Source organism: Coregonus lavaretus (genome assembly GCF_964263955.1).
Source record: "Coregonus lavaretus genome assembly, contig: HAP1_SCAFFOLD_333, whole genome shotgun sequence".
Lineage (NCBI taxonomy): Eukaryota > Metazoa > Chordata > Actinopteri > Salmoniformes > Salmonidae > Coregonus > Coregonus lavaretus.
The window spans coordinates 391,612-416,494 of NW_028164623.1; the positions used below are offsets into that span (position 1 = coordinate 391,612).

The 24,883-nt window shown below is 46.1% G+C and overlaps 1 protein-coding gene across 1 annotated transcript in view; it reads left to right on the top strand.

Annotated features, from left to right (window-relative positions):
- LOC311116845 (ribosomal protein S6 kinase alpha-6) overlaps nucleotides 1-24,883 on the top strand; it is an 81,525-nt gene that overhangs the window by 17,768 nt on the left and 38,874 nt on the right. Inside the window, exons 2-6 of the mRNA XM_084191880.1 lie at nucleotides 12,550-12,609; nucleotides 17,466-17,667; nucleotides 18,303-18,383; nucleotides 18,511-18,590; nucleotides 22,671-22,777. Of these exons, the coding sequence (XP_084048006.1) occupies nucleotides 12,550-12,609; nucleotides 17,466-17,667; nucleotides 18,303-18,383; nucleotides 18,511-18,590; nucleotides 22,671-22,777 (530 nt within the window). The remainder of the gene's footprint in view (nucleotides 1-12,549; nucleotides 12,610-17,465; nucleotides 17,668-18,302; nucleotides 18,384-18,510; nucleotides 18,591-22,670; nucleotides 22,778-24,883) is intronic.

Consider the following 24,883-nt stretch of genomic DNA (forward strand, 5'->3'; position numbering starts at 1 on the left):
AGAGGCTGGTGTATCTGGTAGAGGCTGGTGTTTCTGGTAGAGGATAGTAGAGGCTGGTGTATCTAGTAGAGGATAGTGTATCTGGTAGAGGCTGGTGTATCTAGTAGAGGATAGTGTATCTGGTAGAGGCTGGTGTATCTAGTAGAGGATAGTGTATCTGGTAGAGGCTGGTGTATCTAGTAGAGGATAGTAGAGGCTGGTGTATCTAGTAGAGGATAGTGTATCTGGTAGAGGCTGGTGTATCTGGTAGAGGCTGGTGTATCTAGTAGAGGCTGGTGTATCTAGTAGAGGCTGGTGTATCTAGTAGAGGCTGGTGTATCTGGTAGAGGATGGTGTATCTAGTAGAGGATAGTGTATCTGGTAGAGGCTGGTGTATCTAGTAGAGGATAGTGTATCTGGTAGAGGCTGGTGTATCTGGTAGAGAATAGTAGAGGCTGGTGTATCTGGTAGAGGCTGGTGTATCTAGTAGAGGATAGTGTATCTGGTAGAGGATAGTGTATCTGGTAGAGGCTGGTGTATCTGGTAGAGGATAGTAGAGGCTGGTGTATCTGGTAGAGGCTGGTGTATCTAGTAGAGGATAGTGTATCTGGTAGAGGATAGTAGAGGATAGTGTATCTAGTAGAGGCTGGTGTATCTGGTAGAGGATAGTAGAGGATAGTGTATCTGGTAGAGGCTGGTGTATCTAGTAGAGGATAGTGTATCTGGTAGAGGCTGGTGTATCTAGTAGAGGATAGTGTATCTGGTAGAGGCTGGTGTATCTAGTAGAGGATAGTGTATCTGGTAGAGGATAGTGTATCTGGTAGAGGCTGGTGTATCTAGTAGAGGATAGTGTATCTGGTAGAGGCTGGTGTATCTGGTAGAGGATAGTGTATCTGGTAGAGGCTGGTGTATCTAGTAGAGGATAGTGTATCTGGTAGAGGCTGGTGTATCTAGTAGAGGATAGTGTATCTGGTAGAGGCTGGTGTATCTGGTAGAGGCTGGTGTATCTGGTAGAGGATAGTGTATCTGGTAGAGGCTGGTGTATCTGGTAGAGGCTGGTGTATCTAGTAGAGGATAGTAGAGGCTGGTGTATCTGGTAGAGGATAGTGTATCTGGTAGAGGATAGTGTATCTGGTAGAGGATAGTGTATCTGGTAGAGGCTGGTGTATCTAGTAGAGGCTGGTGTATCTGGTAGAGGCTGGTGTATCTGGTAGAGGCTGGTGTATCTGGTAGAGGCTGGTGTATCTGGTAGAGGCTGGTGTATCTGGTAGAGGATAGTAGAGGCTGGTGTATCTAGTAGAGGATAGTGTATCTGGTAGAGGATAGTGTATCTGGTAGAGGCTGGTGTATCTGGTAGAGGCTGGTGTATCTGGTAGAGGATAGTGTATCTGGTAGAGGCTGGTGTATCTAGTAGAGGATAGTGTATCTGGTAGAGGCTGGTGTATCTAGTAGAGGATAGTGTATCTGGTAGAGGCAGGTGTATCTAGTAGAGGATAGTGTATCTGGTAGAGGCTGGTGTATCTAGTAGAGGATAGTGTATCTGGTAGAGGCTGGTGTATCTAGTAGAGGATAGTGTATCTGGTAGAGGATAGTGTATCTAGTAGAGGATAGTGTATCTGGTAGAGGCTGGTGTATCTGGTAGAGGCTGGTGTATCTAGTAGAGGATAGTGTATCTGGTAGAGGCTGGTGTATCTGGTAGAGGATAGTAGAGGATAGTGTATCTGGTAGAGGCTGGTTTATCTAGTAGAGGATAGTGTATCTGGTAGAGGCTGGTGTATCTGGTAGAGGCTGGTGTATCTGGTAGAGGCTGGTGTATCTGGTAGAGGCTGGTGTATCTGGTAGAGAATGGTGTATCTGGTAGAGGCTGGTGTATCTGGTAGAGGCTGGTGTATCTGGTAGAAGCTGGTTTATCTGGTAGAGGCTGGTGTATCTGGTTGAGGATAGTAGAGGCTGGTGTATCTGGTAGAGGCTGGTGTATCTGGTAGAGGATAGTAGAGGCTGGTGTATATAGTAGAGGCTGGTGTATCTGGTAGAGGATAGTAGAGGCTGGTGTATCTGGTAGAGGCTGGTGTATCTACTAGAGAATAGAGGCTGGTGTGTCTGGTAGAGGCTGGTGTATCTGGTAGAGTCTGGTGTATCTAGTAGAGAATAGAGGCTGGTGTATCTGGTAGAGTCTGGTGTATCTAGTAGAGGATAGTAGAGGCTGGTGTATCTAGTAGAGGATAGTGTATCTGGTAGAGGCTGGTGTATCTAGTAGAGGATAGTGTATCTGGTAGAGGCTGGTGTATCTAGTAGAGGATAGTGTATCTGGTAGAGGCTGGTGTATCTAGTAGAGGCTGGTGTATCTGGTAGAGGCTGGTGTATCTGGTAGAGGCTGGTGTATCTGGTAGAGGATAGTGTATCTGGTAGAGGCTGGTGTATCTAGTAGAGGCTGGTGTATCTGGTAGAGGATGGTGTATCTGGTGGAGGCTGGTGTATCTGGTAGAGGCTGGTGTATCTGGTAGAGGATAGTAGAGGCTGGTGTATCTGGTAGAGGATAGTAGAGGCTGGTGTATCTAGTAGAGCCTGGTGTATCTGGTAGAGGCTGGTGTATCTGGTAGAGGCTGGTGTATCTGGTAGAGGCTGGTGTATCTGGTAGAGGTTGGTGTATCTAGTAGAGAATAGAGGCTGGTGTATCTGGTAGAGGCTGGTGTATCTGGTAGAGGATAGAGGCTGGTGAATCTGGTAGAAGATAGTAGAGGCTGGTGTATCTGGTAGAGGCTGGATTATCTGGTAGAGGCTGGTATATCTAGTAGAGAATAGAGGCTGGTGTATCTGGTAGAGGCTGGTGTATCTGGTAGAGGCTGGTGTATCTGGTAGAGGCTGGATTATCTGGTAGAGGCTGGTATATCTAGTAGAGAATAGAGGCTGGTGTATCTGGTAGAGGCTGGTGTATCTGGTAGAGGCTGGTGTATCTGGTAGAGGATGGTGTATCTGGTAGAGGCTGGTGTATCTGGTAGAGGATAGAGGCTGGTGTATCTGGTAGAGGATAGAGGCTGGTGTATCTGGTAGAGAATAGAGGCTGGTGTATCTGGTAGAGGATATTAGAGGATGGTGTATCTGGTAGAGGCTGGCGTATCTGGTAGAGGATAGTAGAGGCTGGTGTATCTGGTAGAGGATAGTAGAGGCTGGTGTATCTGGTAGAGAATAGAGGCTGGTGTATCTGGTAGAGGCTGGTGTATCTGGTAGAGGATAGTAGAGGCTGGTGTATCTGGTAGAGGCTGGTGTATCTGGTAGAGGATAGTAGAGGCTGGTGTATCTGGTAGAGAATAGTAGATGCTGGTGTATCTGGTAGAGGATAGTAGAGGCTGGTGTATCTGGTAGAGGATAGTAGAGGCTGGTGTATCTGGTAGAGGATAGTAGAGGCTGGTGTATCTGGTAGAGGGTAGTAGAGGCTGGTGTATCTGGTAGAGGATAGTAGAGGCTGGTGTATTTGGTAGAGGCTGGTGTATCTGGTAGAGGATAGGAGAGGTTGGTGTATCTGGTAGAGGATAGTAGAGGCTGGTGTATCTGGTAGAGGCTGGTGAATCTGGTAGAGGATAGTAGAGGATGGTGTATCTGGTAGAGGATAGTAGAGGCTGGTGTATCTGGTAGAGGATAGTAGAGGCTGGTGTATCTGGTAGAGGATAGTAGAGCCTGGTGTATCTGGTAGAGGCTGGTGTATCTAGTAGAGGCTGGTGTATCTGGTAGAGGATAGGAGAGGCTGGTGTATCTGGTAGAGGATAGTAGAGACTGGTGTATCTGGTAGAGGCTGGTGTATCTGGTAGAGGCTGGTGTATCTGGTAGAGGATAGTAGAGGCTGGTAGAGCCTGGTGTATCTGGTAGAGGCTGGTGTATCTGGTAGAGGCTGGTGTATCTGGTAGAGGCTGGTGTATCTGGTAGAGGATAGTAGAGGCTGGTGTATCTAGTAGAGGATAGTAGAGGATGGTGTATCTGGTAGAGGATAGTAGAGGCTGGTGTATCTGGTAGATGATAGTAGAGGATGGTGTATCTGGTAGAGGATAGTAGAGGCTGGTGTATCTAGTAGAGGATAGTGTATCTGGTAGAGGCTGGTGTATCTAGTAGAGGATAGTAGAGGCTGGTGTATCTGGTAGATGATAGTAGAGGCTGGTGTATCTGGTAGAGGATAGTAGAGGCTGGTGTATCTGGTAGAGGATAGTAGAGGCTGGTGTATCTGGTAGAGGATAGTAGAGGCTGGTGTATCTAGTAGAGGATAGTAGAGGATGGTGTATCTGGTAGAGGCTGGTGTATCTGGTAGAGGCTGGTGTATCTGGTAGAGGATAGTAGAGGCTGGTGTATCTGGTAGAGGCTGGTGTATCTGGTAGAGGCTGGTGTATCTAGTAGAGGCTGGTGTACCTGGTAGAGGATAGTAGATGCTGGTGTATCTGGTAGAGGATAGTAGAGGCTGGTGTATCTAGTAGAGGCTGGTGTACCTGGTAGAGGATAGTAGAGCCTGGTGTATCTGGTAGAGGCTGGTGTATCTAGTAGAGGCTGGTGTATCTAGTAGAGGCTGGTGTATCTAGTAGAGGCTGGTGTATCTGGTAGAGGATAGTGTATCTGGTAGAGGCTGGTGTATCTAGTAGAGGATAGTGTATCTGGTAGAGGCTGGTGTATCTAGTAGAGGATAGTGTATCTGGTAGAGGCTGGTGTATCTAGTAGAGGATAGTGTATCTGGTAGAGGCTGGTGTATCTGGTAGAGGCTGGTGTATCTAGTAGAGGATAGTGTATCTGGTAGAGGCTGGTGTATCTGGTAGAGGATAGTGTATCTTGTAGAGGCTGGTGTATCTAGTAGAGGCTGGTGTATCTGGTAGAGGCTGGTGTATCTAGTAGAGGCTGGTGTATCTGGTAGAGGATAGTAGAGGCTGGTGTATCTGGTAGAGGCTGGTGTATCTAGTAGAGGCTGGTGTATCTAGTAGAGGCTGGTGTATCTAGGAGAGGCTGGTGTATCTGGTAGAGGCTGGTGTATCTGGTAGAGGCTGGTGTATCTAGTAGAGGCTGGTGTATCTAGTAGAGGCTGGTGTATCTAGTAGAGGCTGGTGTATCTAGTAGAGACTGGTGTATCTAGTAGAGGCTGATGTATCTAGTAGAGGATAGTGTATCTAGTAGAGACTGGTGTATCTAGTAGCTGGTGTATCTAGTAGAGACTGGTGTATCTAGTAGAGGCTGGTGTATCTAGTAGAGGATAGTGTATCTAGTAGAGACTGGTGTATCTAGTAGCTGGTGTATCTAGTAGAGACTGGTGTATCTAGTAGAGACTGGTGTATCTAGTAGAGGCTGGTGTACCTAGTAGAGGCTGGTGTACCTGGTAGAGGATGGATGCTGGTGTACCGTTAGTCATATTTTTCAAGATAATGTGGGCTATTTATTTCATTTCTGTTTTAATAAAATACACAATTTGAGGGACAAACATCATTGTGTCAATACATAAAACTGTAAATAAGACTTTAATCTCAAGAGAAGACTGGTTAAATGTTTGTTTTCTTTCTTATAAAATAATCCTGATCATATAGTAAAATCAAATCCCATTTTATTTGCCACATTTTATTTGCTGAATACAACAGGTGTAGACCTTACAGTTAAATGCTTACTTACAAGCCCTTAACCAACAATGCAGTTTTAAGAAAAAATGTGTTCAGTAAAAAATAGATAAGTAAAAAAATAAAATAAAAAAATGGAAGAGCGGCAGTAAAATAAAATAACAGTAGGGAGGCTATATACAGGGGGTACCGGGACAGAGTCAATGTGAAATAACAGTAGGGAGGCTATATACAGGGGGTACCGGTACAGAGTCAATGTGAAATAACAGTAGGGAGGCTATATACAGGGGGTACCGGTACAGAGTCAATGTGAAATAACAGTAGAGAGGCTATATACAGGGGGTACCGGTACAGAGTTAATGTGAAATAACAGTAGGGAGGCTATATACAGGGGGTACCGGTACAGAGTCAATGTGAAATAACAGTAGAGAGGCTATATACAGGGGGTACCGGTACAGAGTCAATGTGAAATAACAGTAGAGAGGCTATATACAGGGGGTACCGGTACAGAGTTAATGTGAAATAACAGTAGGGAGGCTATATACAGGGGGTACCGGTACAGAGTCAATGTGAAATAACAGTAGGGAGGCTATATACAGGGGGGTACCGGTACAGAGTCAATGGGAAATAACAGTAGGGAGGCTATATACAGGGGGGTACCGGTACAGAGTCAATGGGAAATAACAGTAGGGAGGCTATATACAGGGGGTACCGGTACAGAGTCAATGTGAAATAACAGTAGGGAGGCTATATACAGGGGGTACCGGTACAGAGTCAATGTGAAATAACAGTAGGGAGGCTATATACAGGGGGTACCGGTACAGAGTCAATGTGAAATAACAGTAGGGAGGCTATATACAGGGGGTACCGGTACAGAGTTAATGTGAAATAACAGTAGGGAGGCTATATACAGGGGGTACCGGTACAGAGTCAATGTGAAATAACAGTAGAGAGGCTATATACAGGGGGTACCGGTACAGAGTTAATGTGAAATAACAGTAGGGAGGCTATATACAGGGGGTACCGGTACAGAGTCAATGTGAAATAACAGTAGGGAGGCTATATACAGGGGGTACCGGTACAGAGTCAATGTGAAATAACAGTAGGGAGGCTATATACAGGGGGTACCGGTACATAGTCAATGTGCGGGGGTACAGGTTAGTCAAGGTAATTGAGGTAATATGTACATGTGGGTAGAGTTAAAGTGACTATGCATAGATAATAAACAGAGTAGCAGCAGCGTGAAAGAGGGGGTGGGGTGGGGTTGGGGGGACGATGCAAATAGTCCGGGTAGCCATGATTAGCTGTTCAGGAGTCTTATGGCTTGGGGGTAGAAGCTGTTAAGAAGCCTTTTAGACCTAGACAACCTAGCAGTTGCCATACCAGGCGGTGATGCAACCAGTCAGGATGCTCTCGATGGTGCAGCTGTAGAACCTTTTGAGGATCTGAGGACCCATGCCAAATCTTTTCAGTCTCCTGAGGGGGAATAGGCTTTGTCGTGCCTTCTTCACGACTGTCTTGGTGTGTTTGGACCATGATAGTTTGTTGATGATGTGGACACCAAGGAACTTGAAGCTCTCAACCTGTTTCACTACAGCCCCGTCGATGAGAATGGGGGCGTGCTCAGTCCTCTTTTTTCCCCCCTGTAGTCCACAATCATCTCCTTTATCTTGATCACGTTGAGGGAGAGGTTGTTATCCTGGCACCACATGGCCAGGTGTCTGACCTCCTCCCTATAGGCTGTCTCATCGTTGTCGGCAAACTTAATGATGGTGTTGGAGTCGTGCCTGGCCATGCAGTCATGGGTGAACAGGGTGTACAGGAGGGGTCTGAGCATGCACTCCTGAGGGGCCCTCGTGTTGAGGATTAGTGTGGCAGATGTGTTGTTACCTACCCTTACCACCTGGGGTCGGCCCGTCAGGAAGTCCAGGATCCAGTTGCAGAGGGAGGTGTTTAGTCCCAGGGTCCTTAGTTTAGTGATGAGCTTTGAGGGCACTATGGTGTTGAATGCTGAGCTGTAGTCAATGAATAGCATTCTCACGTAGGTGTTCCTCTTGTCCAGGTGGGAAAGGGCAGTGTGGAGTTCAATAGAGATTGCATCATCTGTGGATCTGTTGGGGTGGTATGCAAATTGGAGTGTGTCTAGGGTTTCTGGGATAATGGTGTTGATGTGAGCCATGACCAGCCTTTGAAAGCACTTCATGCCTACAGACTTGAGTGCTACAGGTCGGTAGTCATTTAGGCAGGTTATCTTGGGGTTATTGAGCATAGGGACTATGGTGGTCTGCTTGAAACATGTTGGTATTACAGACTCAGACAGGGAGAGGTTAAAAATGTCAGTGAAGACACTTGCCAGTTGGTCAGCGCATGCTCGAAGTACACATCCTGGTAATCCGTCTGGCCCTGCGGCCTTGTGAATGTTGACCTGCTTAAAAGTCTATCTCACATCGGATGCAGAGAGCGTGATCACGTATTCATCCGGAACAGCTGATGCTCTCATTCATGCTTCAGTGTTGCTTGCCTCGAAGCTAGCATAGAAGTAATTTAGCTCGTCTGGTAGGCTTGTGTCACTGGGCAGCTCGTGGCTGTGCTTCCCTTCCGACGAGCGTCAGAGCCAGTGTAGTACGATTCAGTCTTAGTCATGTATTGACTCTTTGCCTGTTTGATGGTTCGTTGGAGGTTATAGCGTGATTTCTTATAAGCGTCCGGGTTAGAGTCCCGCTCCTTGAAAGCAGCAGCTCTACCCTTTAGCTCAGTGCGGATGTTGCCTGTAATCCATGGCTTCTGGTTGGGGTATGTACGTACGGTCACTGTGGGGACGACGTCATCGATGCACTTATTGATGAAGCTGATGTGACTGATGTGGTGTACTCCTCAATGCCATCGGAAGAATCCCGGAACATATTCCAGTCTGTGCTAGCAAAACAGTCCTGTAGCTTAGCATCTGCATCATCTGACCACTTTTTTTATTAACCGTGTCACTGGTGCTTCCTGCTTTAGTTTTTGCTTATAAGCAGGAATCAGGAGGATAGAGTTATGTCCAGATTTGCCAAATGGAGGGTGAGGGAGAGCTTTGTACGTGTCTCAGTGTGTGGAGTAAAGGTGGTCTAGAGGTTTTTTTTCTCCTCTGGTTGCACATTTAACATGCTGGTAGAAATTAGGTAAAACGGATTTAAGTTTCCCTGCATTAAAGTCCCCGGCCTCTAGGAGCACTGCCTCTGGATGAGCGTTTTCCTGTTTGCACTCAATGAGCTGTATAAGGCCATAAGCAATCTTAGTGCCAGCATCGGTTTGTGGTGGTAAATAGACAGCTACGAAAAATATAGAAAACTCTCTTGGTAAATAGTGTGGTCTACAGCTTATCATGAGATACTCTACATTTTACATTTTAGTCATTTAGCAGACGCTCTTATCCAGAGCGACTTACAGTTAGTGAGGGCATACATTTTCATACTGAAAATACAGGAGAGCAAAACCTCGAGACTTCCTTAGTATTAGATGTTATGCTCCCGCTGTTGTTTACAAATATACACAGACCGCCACCCCTTGTCTTACCGGAGTCAGCCGTTCTATCCTGCCGATGTAGCGTATATCCCGCCAGCTGTATGTTATCCATGTCGTCGTTCAGCCACAACATAAGATATTACCGTTTTTTATGTCCCAATGGTAGGATATCATGATCTTAGGTCGTCCATTTTGTTTTCAAATGATTGTACGTTGGCTAATAGGATTGATGGAAGAGGCAGATTACTCACTCACCATCGGATCCTTATAAAGAACCCCGACCTACGTCCACGATATCTATGTCTCTTCCTCATGCGAATGACAGGGATTTGGGCCTTATCGGGTGTCTGTAGAATATCCTTTGCGTCCGACTTGTTGAAGAAAAAAATCTTCATCTGATACGAGGTGAGTAATCGCTGTCCTGATATCCAGAAACTTTTCCAATCTGGGAGGTGAACTCCATAAAGTATTCAATCATTTCACTGTGTATTTCAGATGGAATCATTAGAATGTACCAGAGGCCACCAAGATAGAGCTCCTTTGGCAAAAAATATTGTACTTATGGAAAACAGTGCTCTCATCCTTCCAGATGTATAGCTGTGAAGACTGAAACAGGGACAGTGTGTTAATGTTGATCTGACATCATAATAACAGGGTCATAGCTTCAGTCATTGGGTCTGTTGAGCTGTAAGGCTAACTCAGTCGGTCTGTTTGGGCTGTAAGGCTAACTCAGTCGGTCTGTTTGGGCTGTAAGGCTAACTCAGTCGGTCTGTTTGAGCTGTAAGGCTAACTCAGTCCATCATTGGGTCTGTTTGGGCTGTAAGGCTAACTCAGTCCATCATTGGGTCTGTTTGGGCTGTAAGGCTAACTCAGTCCATCATTGGGTCTGTTTGGGCTGTAAGGCTAACTCAGTCGGTCTGTTTGGGCTGTAAGGCTAACTCAGTCGGTCTGTTTGAGCTGTAAGGCTAACTCAGTCGGTCTGTTTGAGCTGTAAGGCTAACTCAGTCGGTCTGTTTGGGCTGTAAGGCTAACTCAGTCCATCATTGGGTCTGTTGAGCTGTAAGGCTAACTCAGTCCATCATTGGGTCTGTTGAGCTGTAAGGCTAACTCAGTCCATCATTGGGTCTGTTTGGGGTGTAAGGCTAACTCAGTCGGTCTGTTTGGGCTGTAAGGCTAACTCAGTCGGTCTGTTTGGGCTGTAAGGCTAACTCAGTCGACTGTAGACTAAAGTCAGGGGAGGTGCATCTGCAACAGCCGAGAGTCGGACACTGTTGTGGTTGACCTACATCAGTAGTACATAGAGCCATGACTACATGGAACTCTATTCCACATCAAGTTAACTGATGCAAGCAGTAAAATTAGATTTAAAAAAACAGATAAAAATACACCTTATGGAACAGCGGGGACTGTGAAGCAACACAAACATGGTAACATACGCACTATACACACACGTACACATGGATTTTGTGTTGTAGATATGTGGTAGTGGAGTAGAGGCCTGAGGGCACACAGTGTGTTGTGAAATCTGTGAATGTATTGTAATGTTTTAAAAATTGTATAACTGCCTTAATGTTGCTGGACCCCAGGAAGAGTAGCTGCTGCCTTGGCAGGAACTAATGGGGATCCATAATAAACCCCAGGAAGAGTAGCTGCTGCCTTGGCAGGAACTAATGGGGATCCATAATAAACCCCAGGAAGAGTAGCTGCTGCCTTGGCAGGAACTAATGGGGATCCATAATAAACCCCAGGAAGAGTAGCTGCTGCCTTGGCAGGAACTAATGGGGATCCATAATAAACCCCAGGAAGAGTAGCTGCTGCCTTGGCAGGAACTAATGGGGATCCATAATAAACCCCAGGAAGAGTAGCTGCTGCCTTGGCAGGAACTAATGGGGATCCATAATAAACCCCAGGAAGAGTAGCTGCTGCCTTGGCAGGAACTAATGGGGATTCATAATAAACCCCAGGAAGAGTAGCTGCTGCCTTGGCAGGAACTAATGGGGATCCATAATAAACCCCAGGAAGAGTAGCTGCTGCCTTGGCAGGAACTAATGGGGATCCATAATAAACCCCAGGAAGAGTAGCTGCTGCCTTGGCAGGAACTAATGGGGATCCATAATAAATACAAATGCAAATGCTCCGTGCAACATGGCAGTGTTGCCATAGTTAATAATATTTAAAAAAAAAAAAAATTATGTTGAAATAAACATCTCAAAGCCCCATATCACACACTTAAAAACGGTAAATGTCTGTGTACATTGTACTATCAATTGGTGTGAGAAAGCCTCAAAATATAACATTCATTTGTATATCCACTGTCTACATATGAATCGCGGCAAAGTTGGTTCATGTTTCAGTCATGTCTTTGGTTCTGTTCGCGTGGGTAAAACAAAAACACCCTTATCATTGGTTGACCCTAACCCTAACCTTAACCCTGATGATTGGTTGACCCTAACCCTAACCCTCCACAATGCAGGTGATGGCTAATGGTGCAGTTGGTGAGAAGCAACTGCAGCAACTTCATCAAAAACTGCATGACCTTTGGTCACATGGTTTTTGTAAAGTTAATGTAGGCGGAAGTCGGACAATTTTTATCCCCATAATGCACCACTCTGAAAGGTGGGCACCAACGATTGTCACTGACTTAGCCCAAAAAAATGTATGCACTCACTAACTGTAAGTTGCTCTGGATAAGAGCGTCTGCTAAATGACTAAAAATGTTTTTAAAAATGGAACACTCCCATCGTGTTAAATGGAACACTCCCATCGTGTTAAATGGAACACTCCCATCGTGTTAAATGGAACACTCCCATCGTGTTAAATGGAACACTCCCATCGTGTTAAATGGAACACTCCCATCGTGTTAAATGGAACACTCCCATCGTGTTAAATGGAACACTCCCATCGTGTTAAATGGAACACTCCCATCGTGTTAAATGGAACACTCCCATCGTGTTAAATGGAACACTCCCATCGTGTTAAATGGAACACTCCCATCATGTTGTGTGTCAGCTCTGTAGATGTTGATGTGTGATTGTATTGTGTTGACGTGGTTGTTTACTGTGTGTTGTTGATGATGTTTACTGTGTGTTGTTGATGATGTTTACTGTGTGTTGTTGATGATGTTTACTGTGTGTTGTTGATGATGTTTACTGTGTGTTGTTGATGATGTTTACTGTGTGTTGTTGATGATGTTTACTGTGTGTTGTTGATGATGTTTACTGTGTGTTGTTGATGATGTTTACTGTGTGTTGTTGATGATGTTTACTGTGTGTTGTTGATGATGTTTACTGTGTGTTGTTGATGATGTTTACTGTGTGTTGTTGATGATGTTTACTGTGTGTTGTTGATGATGTTTACTGTGTGTTGTTGATGATGTTTACTGTGTGTTGTTGATTATGTTTACTGTGTGTTGTTGATTATGTTTACTGTGTGTTGTTGATGATGTTTACTGTGTGTTGTTGATTATGTTTACTGTGTCTGTGTGTTCCAGGTCAAGGGTCACCAGATCCTGGATGAGCCCATGGACGAGGGAGAGTCTTTCACTCATTGTGTGAGTAATAGTAATAATAATACATGTAATTTGTATAGAGCTTTTCATTACGGTGTTATCTCAAAGGATCAAATAAAAACCTTCTATAAAAACATCAAGCAGGAAATAGCAACAGTAGATAGGCTAGGTGCTACAGTAGATAGGCTAGGTGCTACAGTAGATAGGCTAGGTGCTACAGTAGATAGGCTAGGTGCTACAGTAGATAGGCTAGGTGCTATAGTAGATAGGCTAGGTGCTACAGTAGATAGGCTAGGTGCTACAGTAGATAGGCTAGGTGCTATAGTAGATAGGCTAGGTGCTATAGTAGATAGGCTAGGTGCTACAGTAGATAGGCTAGGTGCTACAGTAGATAGGCTAGGTGCTACAGTAGATAGGCTAGGAGCTACAGTAGATAGGCTAGGTGCTACAGTAGCTAGGCTAGGTGCTACAGTAGATAGGCTAGGTGCTACAGTAGATAGGCTAGGTGCTACAGTAGATAGGCTAGGTGCTACAGTAGATAGGCTAGGTGCTACAGTAGATAGGCTAGGTGCTACAGTAGATAGGCTAGGTGCTATAGTAGATAGGCTAGGTGCTACAGTAGATAGGCTAGGTGCTACAGTAGATAGGCTAGGTGCTACAGTAGATAGGCTAGGAGCTATAGTAGATAGGCTAGGTGCTAAAAGCAATTTCTAGATTAGCACTAGAAGAAGACAGTCAGGAGAAATGGGTTTTAAGGCCCGTTTTAAAAGTTCCCATTGATGGAGTGGCTCTCAGATGGTCAGGGAGAGCATTCCATAGGCGAGGGGCAAGGGAGCAGAAGTCCCCCATAGTTCAGAGACGTGGGGACTTGAAGCAGTGGGGAGTTGCTGGAGAGTGTGAGGTGGCTCATTAATAGAAATTAGGTCCCTGATGTCAAATCAAATCACATTTTATTTGTCACATACACGTGTTTAGCAGATGTTATAGCGGGTGTAGCGAAATGCTTGTGCTTCTAGCTCCGACAGTGCAGTAATATCTAACAATTGCACAACATATACCCAATACACACAAAACTAGTAAGGAATGGAATTTAAGAATATATACATATATGGACAAGCAATGACAGAGTGGCATGGACTAAGATACAGTAGAATATTATAGAATAGAATGCAGTATATACATATGAGATGAGTAGTGCAAGATATGGAAACATTATTAAAGTGACTAATGTTCCATTTCTTAAAGTGGCCAGTGATTTCAATAGGCAGCAGCAGCCTCTAATGTGCTAGTGATGGCTATTTAACAGTCTGATGGCCTTGAGATATAAGCTGTTTTTCATTCTCTCGATCCCAGCTTTGATGCACCTGTACTGACCTCGCCTTCTGGATGATAGCGGGGTGAACAGGCAGTGGCTCAGGTGGTTGATGTCCTTGATGATCTTTTTGGCCTTCCTGTGACATCGGGTGCTGTATGTGTCTTGGAGGGCGGGTAGTTTGCCCTCGGTAATGCGTTCGGCAGACCGCACCACCCTCTGGAGAGCCCTGCGGTTGCGGGCGGTGCAGTTCCGGTACCAAGCGGTGATACAGCCCGACAGGATGCTCTCAATTGTGCATCTGTAAAAGTTTGTGAGGGTTTTAGGTGTCAAGCCAAATTTCTTCAGGCTCCTGAGGTTGAAGAGGCTCTGTTGCGCCTTCTTCACCACACTGTCTGCGTGGGTGGACCATTTCAGTTTGTCAGTGATGTGTACGCCAAGGAACTTGAAGCTTTCCACCTTCTCCACTGCGGTCCCGTCGATGTGGATAGGGGGGTGCACCCTCTGCTGTTTCCTGAAGTCCACGATCATCTCCTTTGTTTTGTTGATGTTGAGTGAGAGGTTATTTTCCTGGCACCACACTCCCAGAGCCCTCACCTCCTCCTTGTAGGCTGTCTCGTCATTGTTGATAATCAAGCCTACTACTGTTGTGTCATCTGCAAACTTGATGATTGAGTTGAAGGCGTGCTTGGCCACGCAGTCATGGGTGAACAGGGAGTACAGGAGGGGGCTGAGCACGCACCCTTGTGGGGCCCCAGTGTTGAGGATCAGCAAAGTAGAGATGTTGTTTCCTACCTTCACCACCTGGGGGCGGCCCGTCAGGAAGTCCAGGACCCAGTGTAGTGAATAGTCCTTAGCACGGGTACTGCCTGTTTGAGTTTCTGCCTATAGGAAGGGAGGAGCAAAATGGAGTCGTGGTCAGATTTGCCGAAAGGAGGGCGGGGGAGGGCCTTATAACCATCCCGGAAGTTCGAATAGCAATGGTCGAGGATTTTGGCAGCGAAATTATCTTGGGAGATAATACGGTCGGCATTTGATTGTGAGATATTTTAGGTCGGGTGAACAGAAGGACTCGAGTTCCTGTATGTTGCTACAATTAGTAATGAGTTGTTAATCATGAAACACACACCTCCGCCCTTCTGCTTCCCGGAGAGATATTTATTCCTGTCTGCGCAATGAACTGAGAACCCATCTGGCTGGACCGATTTCGACAGAATATCCCAAGAGAGTGATGTTTTGGGTCAGCCGCTGGAATCAGTTCATTTGCCCTGGGGAAAGCAAACAAAGGATCTGCTTTGGGAAAGTCGTATTCCTGGTCGTAATGCTTGTGAGTTACCACCGCTCTGATATCCAATAGTTTTCCTCGGCTGTATGTAATGATACAAAACACTTTCTAAGCTAATAATGTAAAAAATAATACATACAAAAACAAAATACTGCCAAGTTTCCTAAGAGCTAGTCGCGAGGCCGCCATCTTCGTCGGAGGCGCCAGCAATGTAGGTGGGACTCAATCCATTCAAGGCTTTAAACACTAGGAGGAGGATTTTAAAGTGAATCCTCTAGTTGACCGGTAGCCAGTGAGTTCAGTAAGGATGGTTGTGATGTGGGCTGAGTTCTTGGTCCTGGTCAGGACTCTGACAGCACTATTCTGGAGAAGTTGTAGCCTCTGAAGTGATTTGTCTGGAAGGCCCCTGAACAGAGCTGTAGTCGATCCGGGAGAAGATGAAGGCGTGGAATAGTTTCTCTGCATCTGGCTGGGAGAAAGATGGTTTGAGCCGGGTGATGTTTTTTAGATAGAAACATGATGTTAGCGGATAATATGGTTTATATGGGCATCACAGGACAGAGAAGACTCGAAGTTGACTCCCAGGTTGAAGAGGACAGATGTTGTAGGGCAGATGTTTCCAGCACTGGTGACCTGCTTGAATAAGGGGTTGTGCATACAGTGCATTCGGAAAGTATTCAGACCCCTTGACCTTTTCCACATTTTGTTACATTACAGCCTTATTCTAAAATGGATTAAATCGTTTTTTACCCTCATCAATCTACACACAATACCCCATAATGACAAAGCAAAAGCAGGTTTTTAGACATTTTTGCAAATTTCTTACAAATAAAAAACCTAAATATCTCATTTACATAAGTATTCAGACCCTTTACTCAGTACTTTGTTGAAGCACGTTTGACAGCGATTACAGCCTTGAGTCTTCTTGGGTATGACGCTACAAGCTTGGCACACGTGTATTTGGGGAGTTTCACCCATTCTTCTCTGCAGATCCTCTCAAGCTCTGTCAGGATGGATGGGGAGCGTCGCTGCACAGCTATTTTCAGGTGTCTCCAGAGATGTTCGATCGGGTTCAAGTCTGGGCTATGGCTGGGCCACTCAAGGACATTGAGACTTGTCCCTAAGCCACTCCTGTGTTGTCTTGGCTGTGTGCTTAGGGTCGTTGTCCTGTTGGAAGGTGAACCTTTGCACCAGTCTGGGGTCCTGAGCGCTCTGGAGCAGGTTTTCATCAAGGATCTCTCTGTACTTTACTCTGTTCATCTTTGCCTCAATCCTGACTAGTCTCCCAGTCCCTGCCGCTGAAAAATATCCCCACAGCATGATGCTGCCACCACCATGCTTCACCGTAGGGATGGTGCCAGGTTTCCTCCAGACGTGATGCTTGGCATTCAGACCAAAGAGTTCAATCTTGGTTTCATCAGACCAGAGAATCTTGTTTCTCATGGTCTGAGAGTCCTTTAGGTGCCTTTTGGCAAACTCCAAGCGGGCTGTCATGTGCCTTTTACTGAGGAGTTGCTTCCGTCTGGCCACTCTACCATAAAGGCCTGATTGGTGGAGCGCTGCAGAGATCGTTTTCCTTCTAGAAGGGTTAGGGTTAGGGTTAGGGTTAGGTTTGGAGCTTTGTCAGAGTGACCAAGGCCATTCTCCCCCGATTGCTCAGTTTGATCGGGCGGCCAGCTCTAGGAAGAGTTTTGGTGGTTCCAAACTTCTTCCATTTAAGAATGATGGAGGCCACTGTGTTCTTGGGGACCTTCAATGCTGCAGACATTTTTTGGTCCCCTTCCCCAGATCTGTGCTTCGATACAATCCTGTCTCGAAGCTCTAAGGACAATTCCTTCGACCTCAAGGCTTGGTTTTTGCTCTGACATGCAGTGTCAACTGTGGGACCTTATATAGACAGGTGTGTGCCTTTCCAAATCATGTCCAATCAATTGAATTTACCACAGGTGGACTCCAATCAAGTTGTAGAAACAGCTCAAGGATGATCAATGGAAACAGGATGCACCTGAGCTCAATTTTGAGTCTCTTAGCAAAGGGTCTGAATACTTATGTACAAATGTTATTTTTGTTTTTTTATTTTTAATACATTTGCAAACATTTCTAAAAACCTGTTTTCGCTTTGTCATTAAGGGGTATTGTGTGTAGGTTGATGAGGGGAACAAAATAATTTAATCCATTTTATAATAAGGCTGTAATGTAACAAAGTGGAAAAAATAAAGGGGTCTGAATACTTTCCGAATGCACTGTACTTTGTGTACATGAAATACTAACTGTTTTTGTGGTGTGTGTGTGTATGTTTAGGACAAGGGTGCGTCATATTCAGAGATCCCCATCACCCACCATGTGAAGGAAGGGTGTGAGAAGGCTGACCCGCGGCAGTTTGAGTTGCTTAAGGTCCTGGGACAGGGATCGTTCGGAAAGGTGTTTCTGGTCCGGAAAATCATGGGTCCAGACGAGGGTCAGTTATATGCAATGAAAGTCCTCAAGAAGGCTTCGTTGAAAGGTAACAGTCCAGTTATCATCTTCACATACATGTTCTCTCAGATGGTCTCTGACACTGTTCACTTCAATGCTTTATAGATGCATAGCATATTGTAGAAACTAATGTCCCTGTTTGTCTGGGATTTCATGTCTGTGGCTGTTTCTCTGTGTCTGTCTGTCTGTCTGTCTCTGTCTGTGTCGCGCTGTTGCTCTGCCTCTGTTGCTCTTCCTCTCTGTCGCTCTCTCTCTCTGTCGCTCTCTCTCTCTGTCGCTCTCTCTCTCTGTGTCTCTGTCGCTCTCTCTGTGTGCCTCTGTCGCTCTCTGTGTGCCTCTGTCGCTCTCTCTGTGTGTCTGTCTCTCTCTCTCTGTGCCTCTGTCGCTCTCTCTCTGTGTGTCTGTCTCTCTCTCTGTGTGTCTGTCTCTGTCTGTGTCGGTGTGTCTCTGTGTGTATGTGTCTGTCTGTGTGTCTGTGTTTCTCTGTCTCTCTATGTGTGTCTTCTCTGTGTGTGTGTCTTCTCTGTGTCTATGTGTGTCTGCCTCTGTTTCTCTGTCTGTGTGTGTGTGTGTCTCTGTCTGTCTGGGTCTCGCTCTGTGTCTGTCGCTCTGCCTCTCTGTCGCTCTGCCTCTGTGTGTCTGTCTCTCTCTCTGTCCATCCAGTCAGGGACAGAGTTCGCACCAAAATGGAGCGAGACATTCTAGTGGAGGTCAACCACCCCTTCATAGTCAAGTTGCACTACGGTTAGTCTCATCTTTAACCCCTGACCCTTCACCTCTACCCTCTCACCACGTCATAGTCCAGTTTTACTACGGTTAGTCACTCTGTCCTGACTACAGAGGAGTGTGTTTAACGCCTCTCCTCTCTCAGCCTTCCAGACCGAAGGGAAGCTCTATTTAATCCTGGACTTTCTCAGGGGAGGAGACGTCTTCACGCGCTTATCCAAAGAGGTGAGACCTCTACTACTCTAGTGGATTATTATTGATAAACTGGGTGGTTCGAGCCCTGAATGCTGATTGGCTGACAGCCGTGGTATATCAGACCGTATACCACGGGTATGACAAAACATTTATTTTTACTGCTGTAATTACTTTGGTAACCAGTTTATAATAGCAATAAGGCACCTTGGGGCTTTGTGGTATATTGCCAATATACCACGGCTAAGGGCTGTATCCGCGTTGCGTCGTGCCTAAGAACAGCCCTTAGCCGTGGTATTTTGGCCATATACCACACCTTATTGCTTTAAAATAATATCCTATGACATGGGTTATTCACTTTACTTTTGACTGCTCGTAAATGTACACTCAGGCCAGTTTATTAGGAACACCCATCTAGTAACGGGTCAGATCCACCTTTGCCTCCAGAACAGCCTCAATTCTTCTGGGAATGGATTCTACAAGGTGTGGCGTTCAAACATTGCTCCATTGGTATCAAGAGACCTAACGTTTTCCAGGAAAACATTCCCTACACCACCGCCACCAGCCTGTACCGTTGACACCAGGCAGGATGTGGCCATGGACTGCGTACACCAAATCCTGACTCTCAGCATGATGCAACAAGAACCGGGATTTTTCGGACCAGGCGATGTTTTTCCGCTCCTCAACTGTCCAGTGTTGGTGATCTTGTGCCCACTGGAGCCGCTTCTTCTTGTGTTTAGCTGATAGGAGTGGAACCCGGTGTGGTCGTCTGCTGCAATAACCCATCTGTGATAAGGACTGACGAATTGTGCATTCCAAGATGCCGTTCTGCACACCACTGTTGTACTGAGCTGTTATTTGCCTGTTTGTGGCCCGCCTGTTAGCTTGCACGATTCTTGCCATTCTCCTTCGACCTCTGTCATCAACGAGCTGTTTTCGCCCACAGGACTGCTGCTGACTGGATGTATTTTGTTTGCTGCACCATTCTCGGTAAACCCTAGACACTGTTGTGCGTGAAAAGCCCAATAGGCCGCCCGTTTCTGACGTACCGACGATTATACCACGCTTAAAGTCACTTAGGTCACTCGTTTTTCCCATTCTAACGTTCAATCGAACAGGAACTGAATGCCTCGATGCCTGTCTGCCTGCTTTATATAGCAAGCCACGGCCACGTGACTCACTGTCTGTAGGAGCGAACCATTATCGTGAACGGGGTGGTGTACCTAATAAACTGGCCACTGAGTATATAATGATATAAAGAATATGGCTTTATTTAAATGTGTAAATACTAGTATTAACTTAATATAATGTATATAATATTGTTTTACAGTGGGGAAAAAAAGTATTTAGTCAAATCAAATACAATTTTATTGGCCACATGCGCCGAATACAACAGGTGCAGACATTACAGTGAAATGCTTACATACAGCCCTTAACCAACAGTGCATTTCTTTTTAACAAAAAAGTAAAAATAAAACAACAACAAAAAAAGTGTTGAGAAAAAAAGAGCAGAAGTAAAATAAAATAACAGTAGGGAGGCTATATACAGGGGGTACCGATGCAGAGTCAATGTGCGGGGGCACCGGCTAGTTGAGGTAATATGTACATGTGGGTAGAGTTAAAGTGACTATGCATAAATAATTAACAGAGTAGCAGCAGCGTAAAAGGATGGGGTGGGGGGGCAGTGCAAATAGTCCGGGTAGCCATGATTAGCTGTTCAGGAGTCTTATGGCTTGGGGGTAGAAGCTGTTGAGAAGTCTTTTGGACCTAGATTTGGCACTCCGGTACCGCTTGCCATGCGGTAGCAGAGAGAACAGTCTATGACTAGGGTGGCTGGAGTCTTTGACAATTTTGAGGGCCTTCCTCTGACACCGCCTGGTATAGAGGTCCTGGATGGCAGGAAGCTTGGCCCCAGTGATGTACTGGGCCGTACGCACTACCCTCTGTAGTGCCACACCCCCACACCCTAACACTTAACACTTTCTGGGTCTCACCGCTCCCCCTGAGGGCACCCTTAGAGGCCGAGCAGTTGCCATACCAGGCGGTGATGCAACCAGTCAGGATGCTCTCGATGGTGCAGCTGTAGAATTTTTTGAGGATCTGAGGACCCATGCCAAATCTTTTCAGTCTCCTGAGGGGGAATAGGCTTTGTCGTGCCCTCTTCACGACTGTCTTGGTGTGTTTGGACCATGATAGTTCGTTGGTGATGTGGACACCAAGGAACTTGAAGCTCTCAACCTGTTCCACTACAGCTCCGTCGATGAGAATGGGGGCGTGCTCAGTCCTCTTTTTTTTCCTGTAGTCCACAATCATCTCCTTTGTCTTGGTCACGTTGAGGGAGAGGTTGTTGTCCTGGCACCACACGGCCAGGTCTCTGACCTCCTCCCTATAGGCTGTCTCATCGTTGTCGGTGATCAGCCACCAATTGTGCAAGTTCTCCCACTTAAAAAGATGAGAGAGGCCTGTAATTTTCATCATAGGTACACATCAACTATGACAGACAAATTGAGAATTTTTTTTCCAGAAAATCACATTGTAGGATTTTTTATGAATTTATTTGCAAATTATGGTGGAAAATAAGTATTTGGTCACCTACAAACAAGCAAGATTTCTGGCTCTCACAGACCTGTAACTTCTTCTTTAAGAGGCTCCTCTGTCCTCCACTCGTTACCTGTATTAATGGCACCTGTTTGAACTTGTTATCAGTATAAAAGACACCTGTCCACAACCTCAAACAGTCACACTCCAAACTCCACTATGGCCAAGACCAAAGAGCTGTCAAAGGACACCAGAAACAAATTGTAGACCTGCACCAGTCTGGGAAGACTGAATCTGCAATAGGTAAGCAGCTTGGTTTGAAGAAATCAACTGTGGGAGCAATTATTAGGAAATGGAAGACATACAAGACCACTGAAAATCTCCCTCGATCTGGGGCTCCACGCAAGATCTCACCCCGTGGGGTCAAAATGATCACAAGAATGGAGAGCAAAAATCCCAGAACCACACGGGGGGACCTAGTGAATGACCTGCAGAGAGCTGGGACCAATGTAACAAAGCCTACCATCAGTAACGCACTACGCCGCCAGGGACTCAAATCCTGCAGTGCAAGACGTGTCCCCCTGCTTAAGCCAGTACATGTCCAGGCCTGTCTGAAGTTTGCTAGAGTGCATTTGGATGATCCAGAAGAGGATTGGGAGAATGTCATATGGTCAGATGAAACCAAAATAGAACTTTTTGGTAAAAACTCAAATCGTCGTGTTTGGAGGACAAAGAATGCTGAGTTGCATCCAAAGAACACCATACCTACTGTGAAGCATGGGGTTGGAAACATCATGCTTTGGGGCTGTTTTTCTGCAAAGGGACCAGGACGACTGATCCGTGTAAAGGAAAGAATGAATGGGGCCATGTATCGTGAGATTTTGAGTGAAAACCTCCTTCCATCAGCAAGGGCATTGTAGATGAAACGTGGCTGGGTCTTTCAGCATGACAATGATCCCAAACACCCCGCTCGGGCAACGAAGGAGTGGCTTCGTAAGAAGCATTTCAAGGTCCTGGGGTGGCCTAGCCAGTCTCCAGATCTCAACCCCATAGAAAATCTTTGGAGGGAGTTGAAAGTCCGTGTTGCCCAGCGACAGCCCCAAAACATCACTGCTCTAGAGGAGATCTGCATGGAGGAATGGGCCAAAATACCAGCAACAGTGTGTGAAAACCTTGTGAAGACTTACAGAAAACGTTTGACCTGTGTCATTGCCAACAAAGGGTATATATCAAAGTATTGAGAAACTTTTGTTATTGACCAAATACTTATTTTCCACCATAATTTGCAAATAAATTCATTAAAAATCCTACAATGTGATTTTCTGGAATTTTTTTTCTCATTTTGTCTGTCATAGTTGACGTGTACCTATGATGAAAATTACAGGCCTCTCATCTTTTTAAGTGGGAGAACTTGCACAATTGGTGGCTGACTAAATACTTTTTTTTCCCCACTGTATGTGTAGCTCTAACTGTATTTAGTAATATGATGTTATAATGTTGTATAATGAGTTGTGTTGCCTGTGACCCTTCCCTCCGAGGCCAGAACAGACAGTAAATGTGTCCAGTTCTCACTAGGTTATGTTTACAGAGGAAGATGTCAAATTCTACCTAGCAGAGCTGGCTCTGGCCCTCGACCACCTGCACCATCTGGGCATAGTTTACAGAGACCTCAAACCAGAGAAGTATGTACCCTAACCTCTGACCCCTAACCCCTACATCACCACCTGGGCATAGTTTACAGAGACCTCAAACCAGAGAAGCATGTATCCTAACCTCTGACCCCTAACCCCTACATCACCACCTGGGCATAGTGGACAGAGACCTCAAACCAGAGAAGTGTGTATCCTAACCTCTGACCCCTAACCCCTACATCACCATCTGGGCATAGTTTACAGAGACCTCAAACCAGAGAAGCATGTATCCTAACCTCTGACCCCTAACCCCTACATCACCACCTGGGCATAGTGGACAGAGACCTCAAACCAGAGAAGTGTGTATCCTAACCTCTGACCCCTAACCCCTACATCACCACCTGGGCATAGTTTACAGAGACCTCAAACCAGAGAAGCATGTATCCTAACCTCTGACCCCTAACCCCTACATCACCACCTGGGCATAGTGGACAGAGACCTCAAACCAGAGAAGCATGTATCCTAACCTCTGACCCCTAACCCCTACATCACCACCTGGGCATAGTGGACAGAGACCTCAAACCAGAGAAGCATGTATCCTAACCTCTGACCCCTAACCCCTACATCACCACCTGGGCATAGTGGACAGAGACCTCAAACCAGAGAAGTGTGTATCCTAACCTCTGACCCCTAACCCCTACATCACCACCTGGGCATAGTGGACAGAGACCTCAAACCAGAGAAGTGTGTATCCTAACCTCTGACCCCTAACCCCCCCAGTCTGTCTCTGCCTCTTCTAATTTACATGGTTGGGGTGTTGCTGGTGATGAGTTAGGGTGTTTGGGGTGTTGCTAGTGGTGATTTGGGTGTTTGGGCTGTTGGTAGTGATGGGTTAGGGTGTTGGTAGTGATGGGTTAGGGTGTTGGTAGTGATGGGTTAGGGTGTTGGTGGTGATGGGTTAGGGTGTTGGTAGTGATGGGTTAGGGTGTTGTTAGTGATGGGTTAGGGTGTTGGTAGTGATGGGTTAGGGTGTTGGTAGTGATGGGTTAGGGTGTTGGTAGTGATGGGTTAGGGTGTTGGTTGTGATGGGTTGATGGGTTAGGGTGTTGGTAGTGATGGGTTAGGGTGTTGGTAGTGATGGGTTAGGGTGTTGGTAGTGATGGGTTAGGGTGTTGGTAGTGATGGGTTAGGGTGTTGTTAGTGATGGGTTAGGGTGTTGTTAGTGATGGGTTAGGGTGTTGGTAGTGATGGGTTAGGGTGTTGGTAGTGATGGGTTAGGGTGTTGGTAGTGATGGGTTAGGGTGTTGGTGGTGATGGGTTAGGGTGTTGGTAGTGATGGGTTAGGGTGTTGGTAGTGATGGGTTAGGCTGTTGGTAGTGATGGGTTAGGGTGTTGGTGGTGATGGGTTAGGGTGTTGGTAGTGATGGGTTAGGGTGTTGGTAGTGATGGGTTAGGGTGTTGGTAGTGATGGGTTAGGGTGTTGGTAGTGATGGGTTAGGGTGTTGGTTGTGATGGGTTGATGGGTTAGGGTGTTGGTAGTGATGGGTTAGGGTGTTGGTAGTGATGGGTTAGGGTGTTGGTAGTGATGGGTTAGGGTGTTGTTAGTGATGGGTTAGGGTGTTGGTGGTGATGGGTTAGGGTGTTGGTAGTGATGGGTTAGGGTGTTGGTAGTGATGGGTTAGGGTGTTGGTGGTGATGGGTTAGGGTGTTGGTAGTGATGGGTTAGGGTGTTGGTAGTGATGGGTTAGGCTGTTGGTAGTGATGGGTTAGGGTGTTGGTAGTGATGGGTTAGGGTGTTGGTTGTGATGGGTTGATGGGTTAGGGTGTTGGTGGTGATGGGTTAGGGTGTTGGTAGTGATGGGTTAGGGTGTTGGTTGTGATGGGTTGATGGGTTAGGGTGTTGGTAGTGATGGGTTAGGGTGTTGGTAGTGATGGGTTAGGGTGTTGTTAGTGATGGGTTAGGGTGTTGGTGGTGATGGGTTAGGGTGTTGGTAGTGATGGGTTAGGGTGTTGGTAGTGATGGGTTAGGGTGTTGGTAGTGATGGGTTAGGCTGTTGGTAGTGATGGGTTAGGGTGTTGTTAGTGATGGGTTAGGGTGTTGGTAGTGATGGGTTAGGGTGTTGGTAGTGATGGGTTAGGGTGTTGGTAGTGATGGGT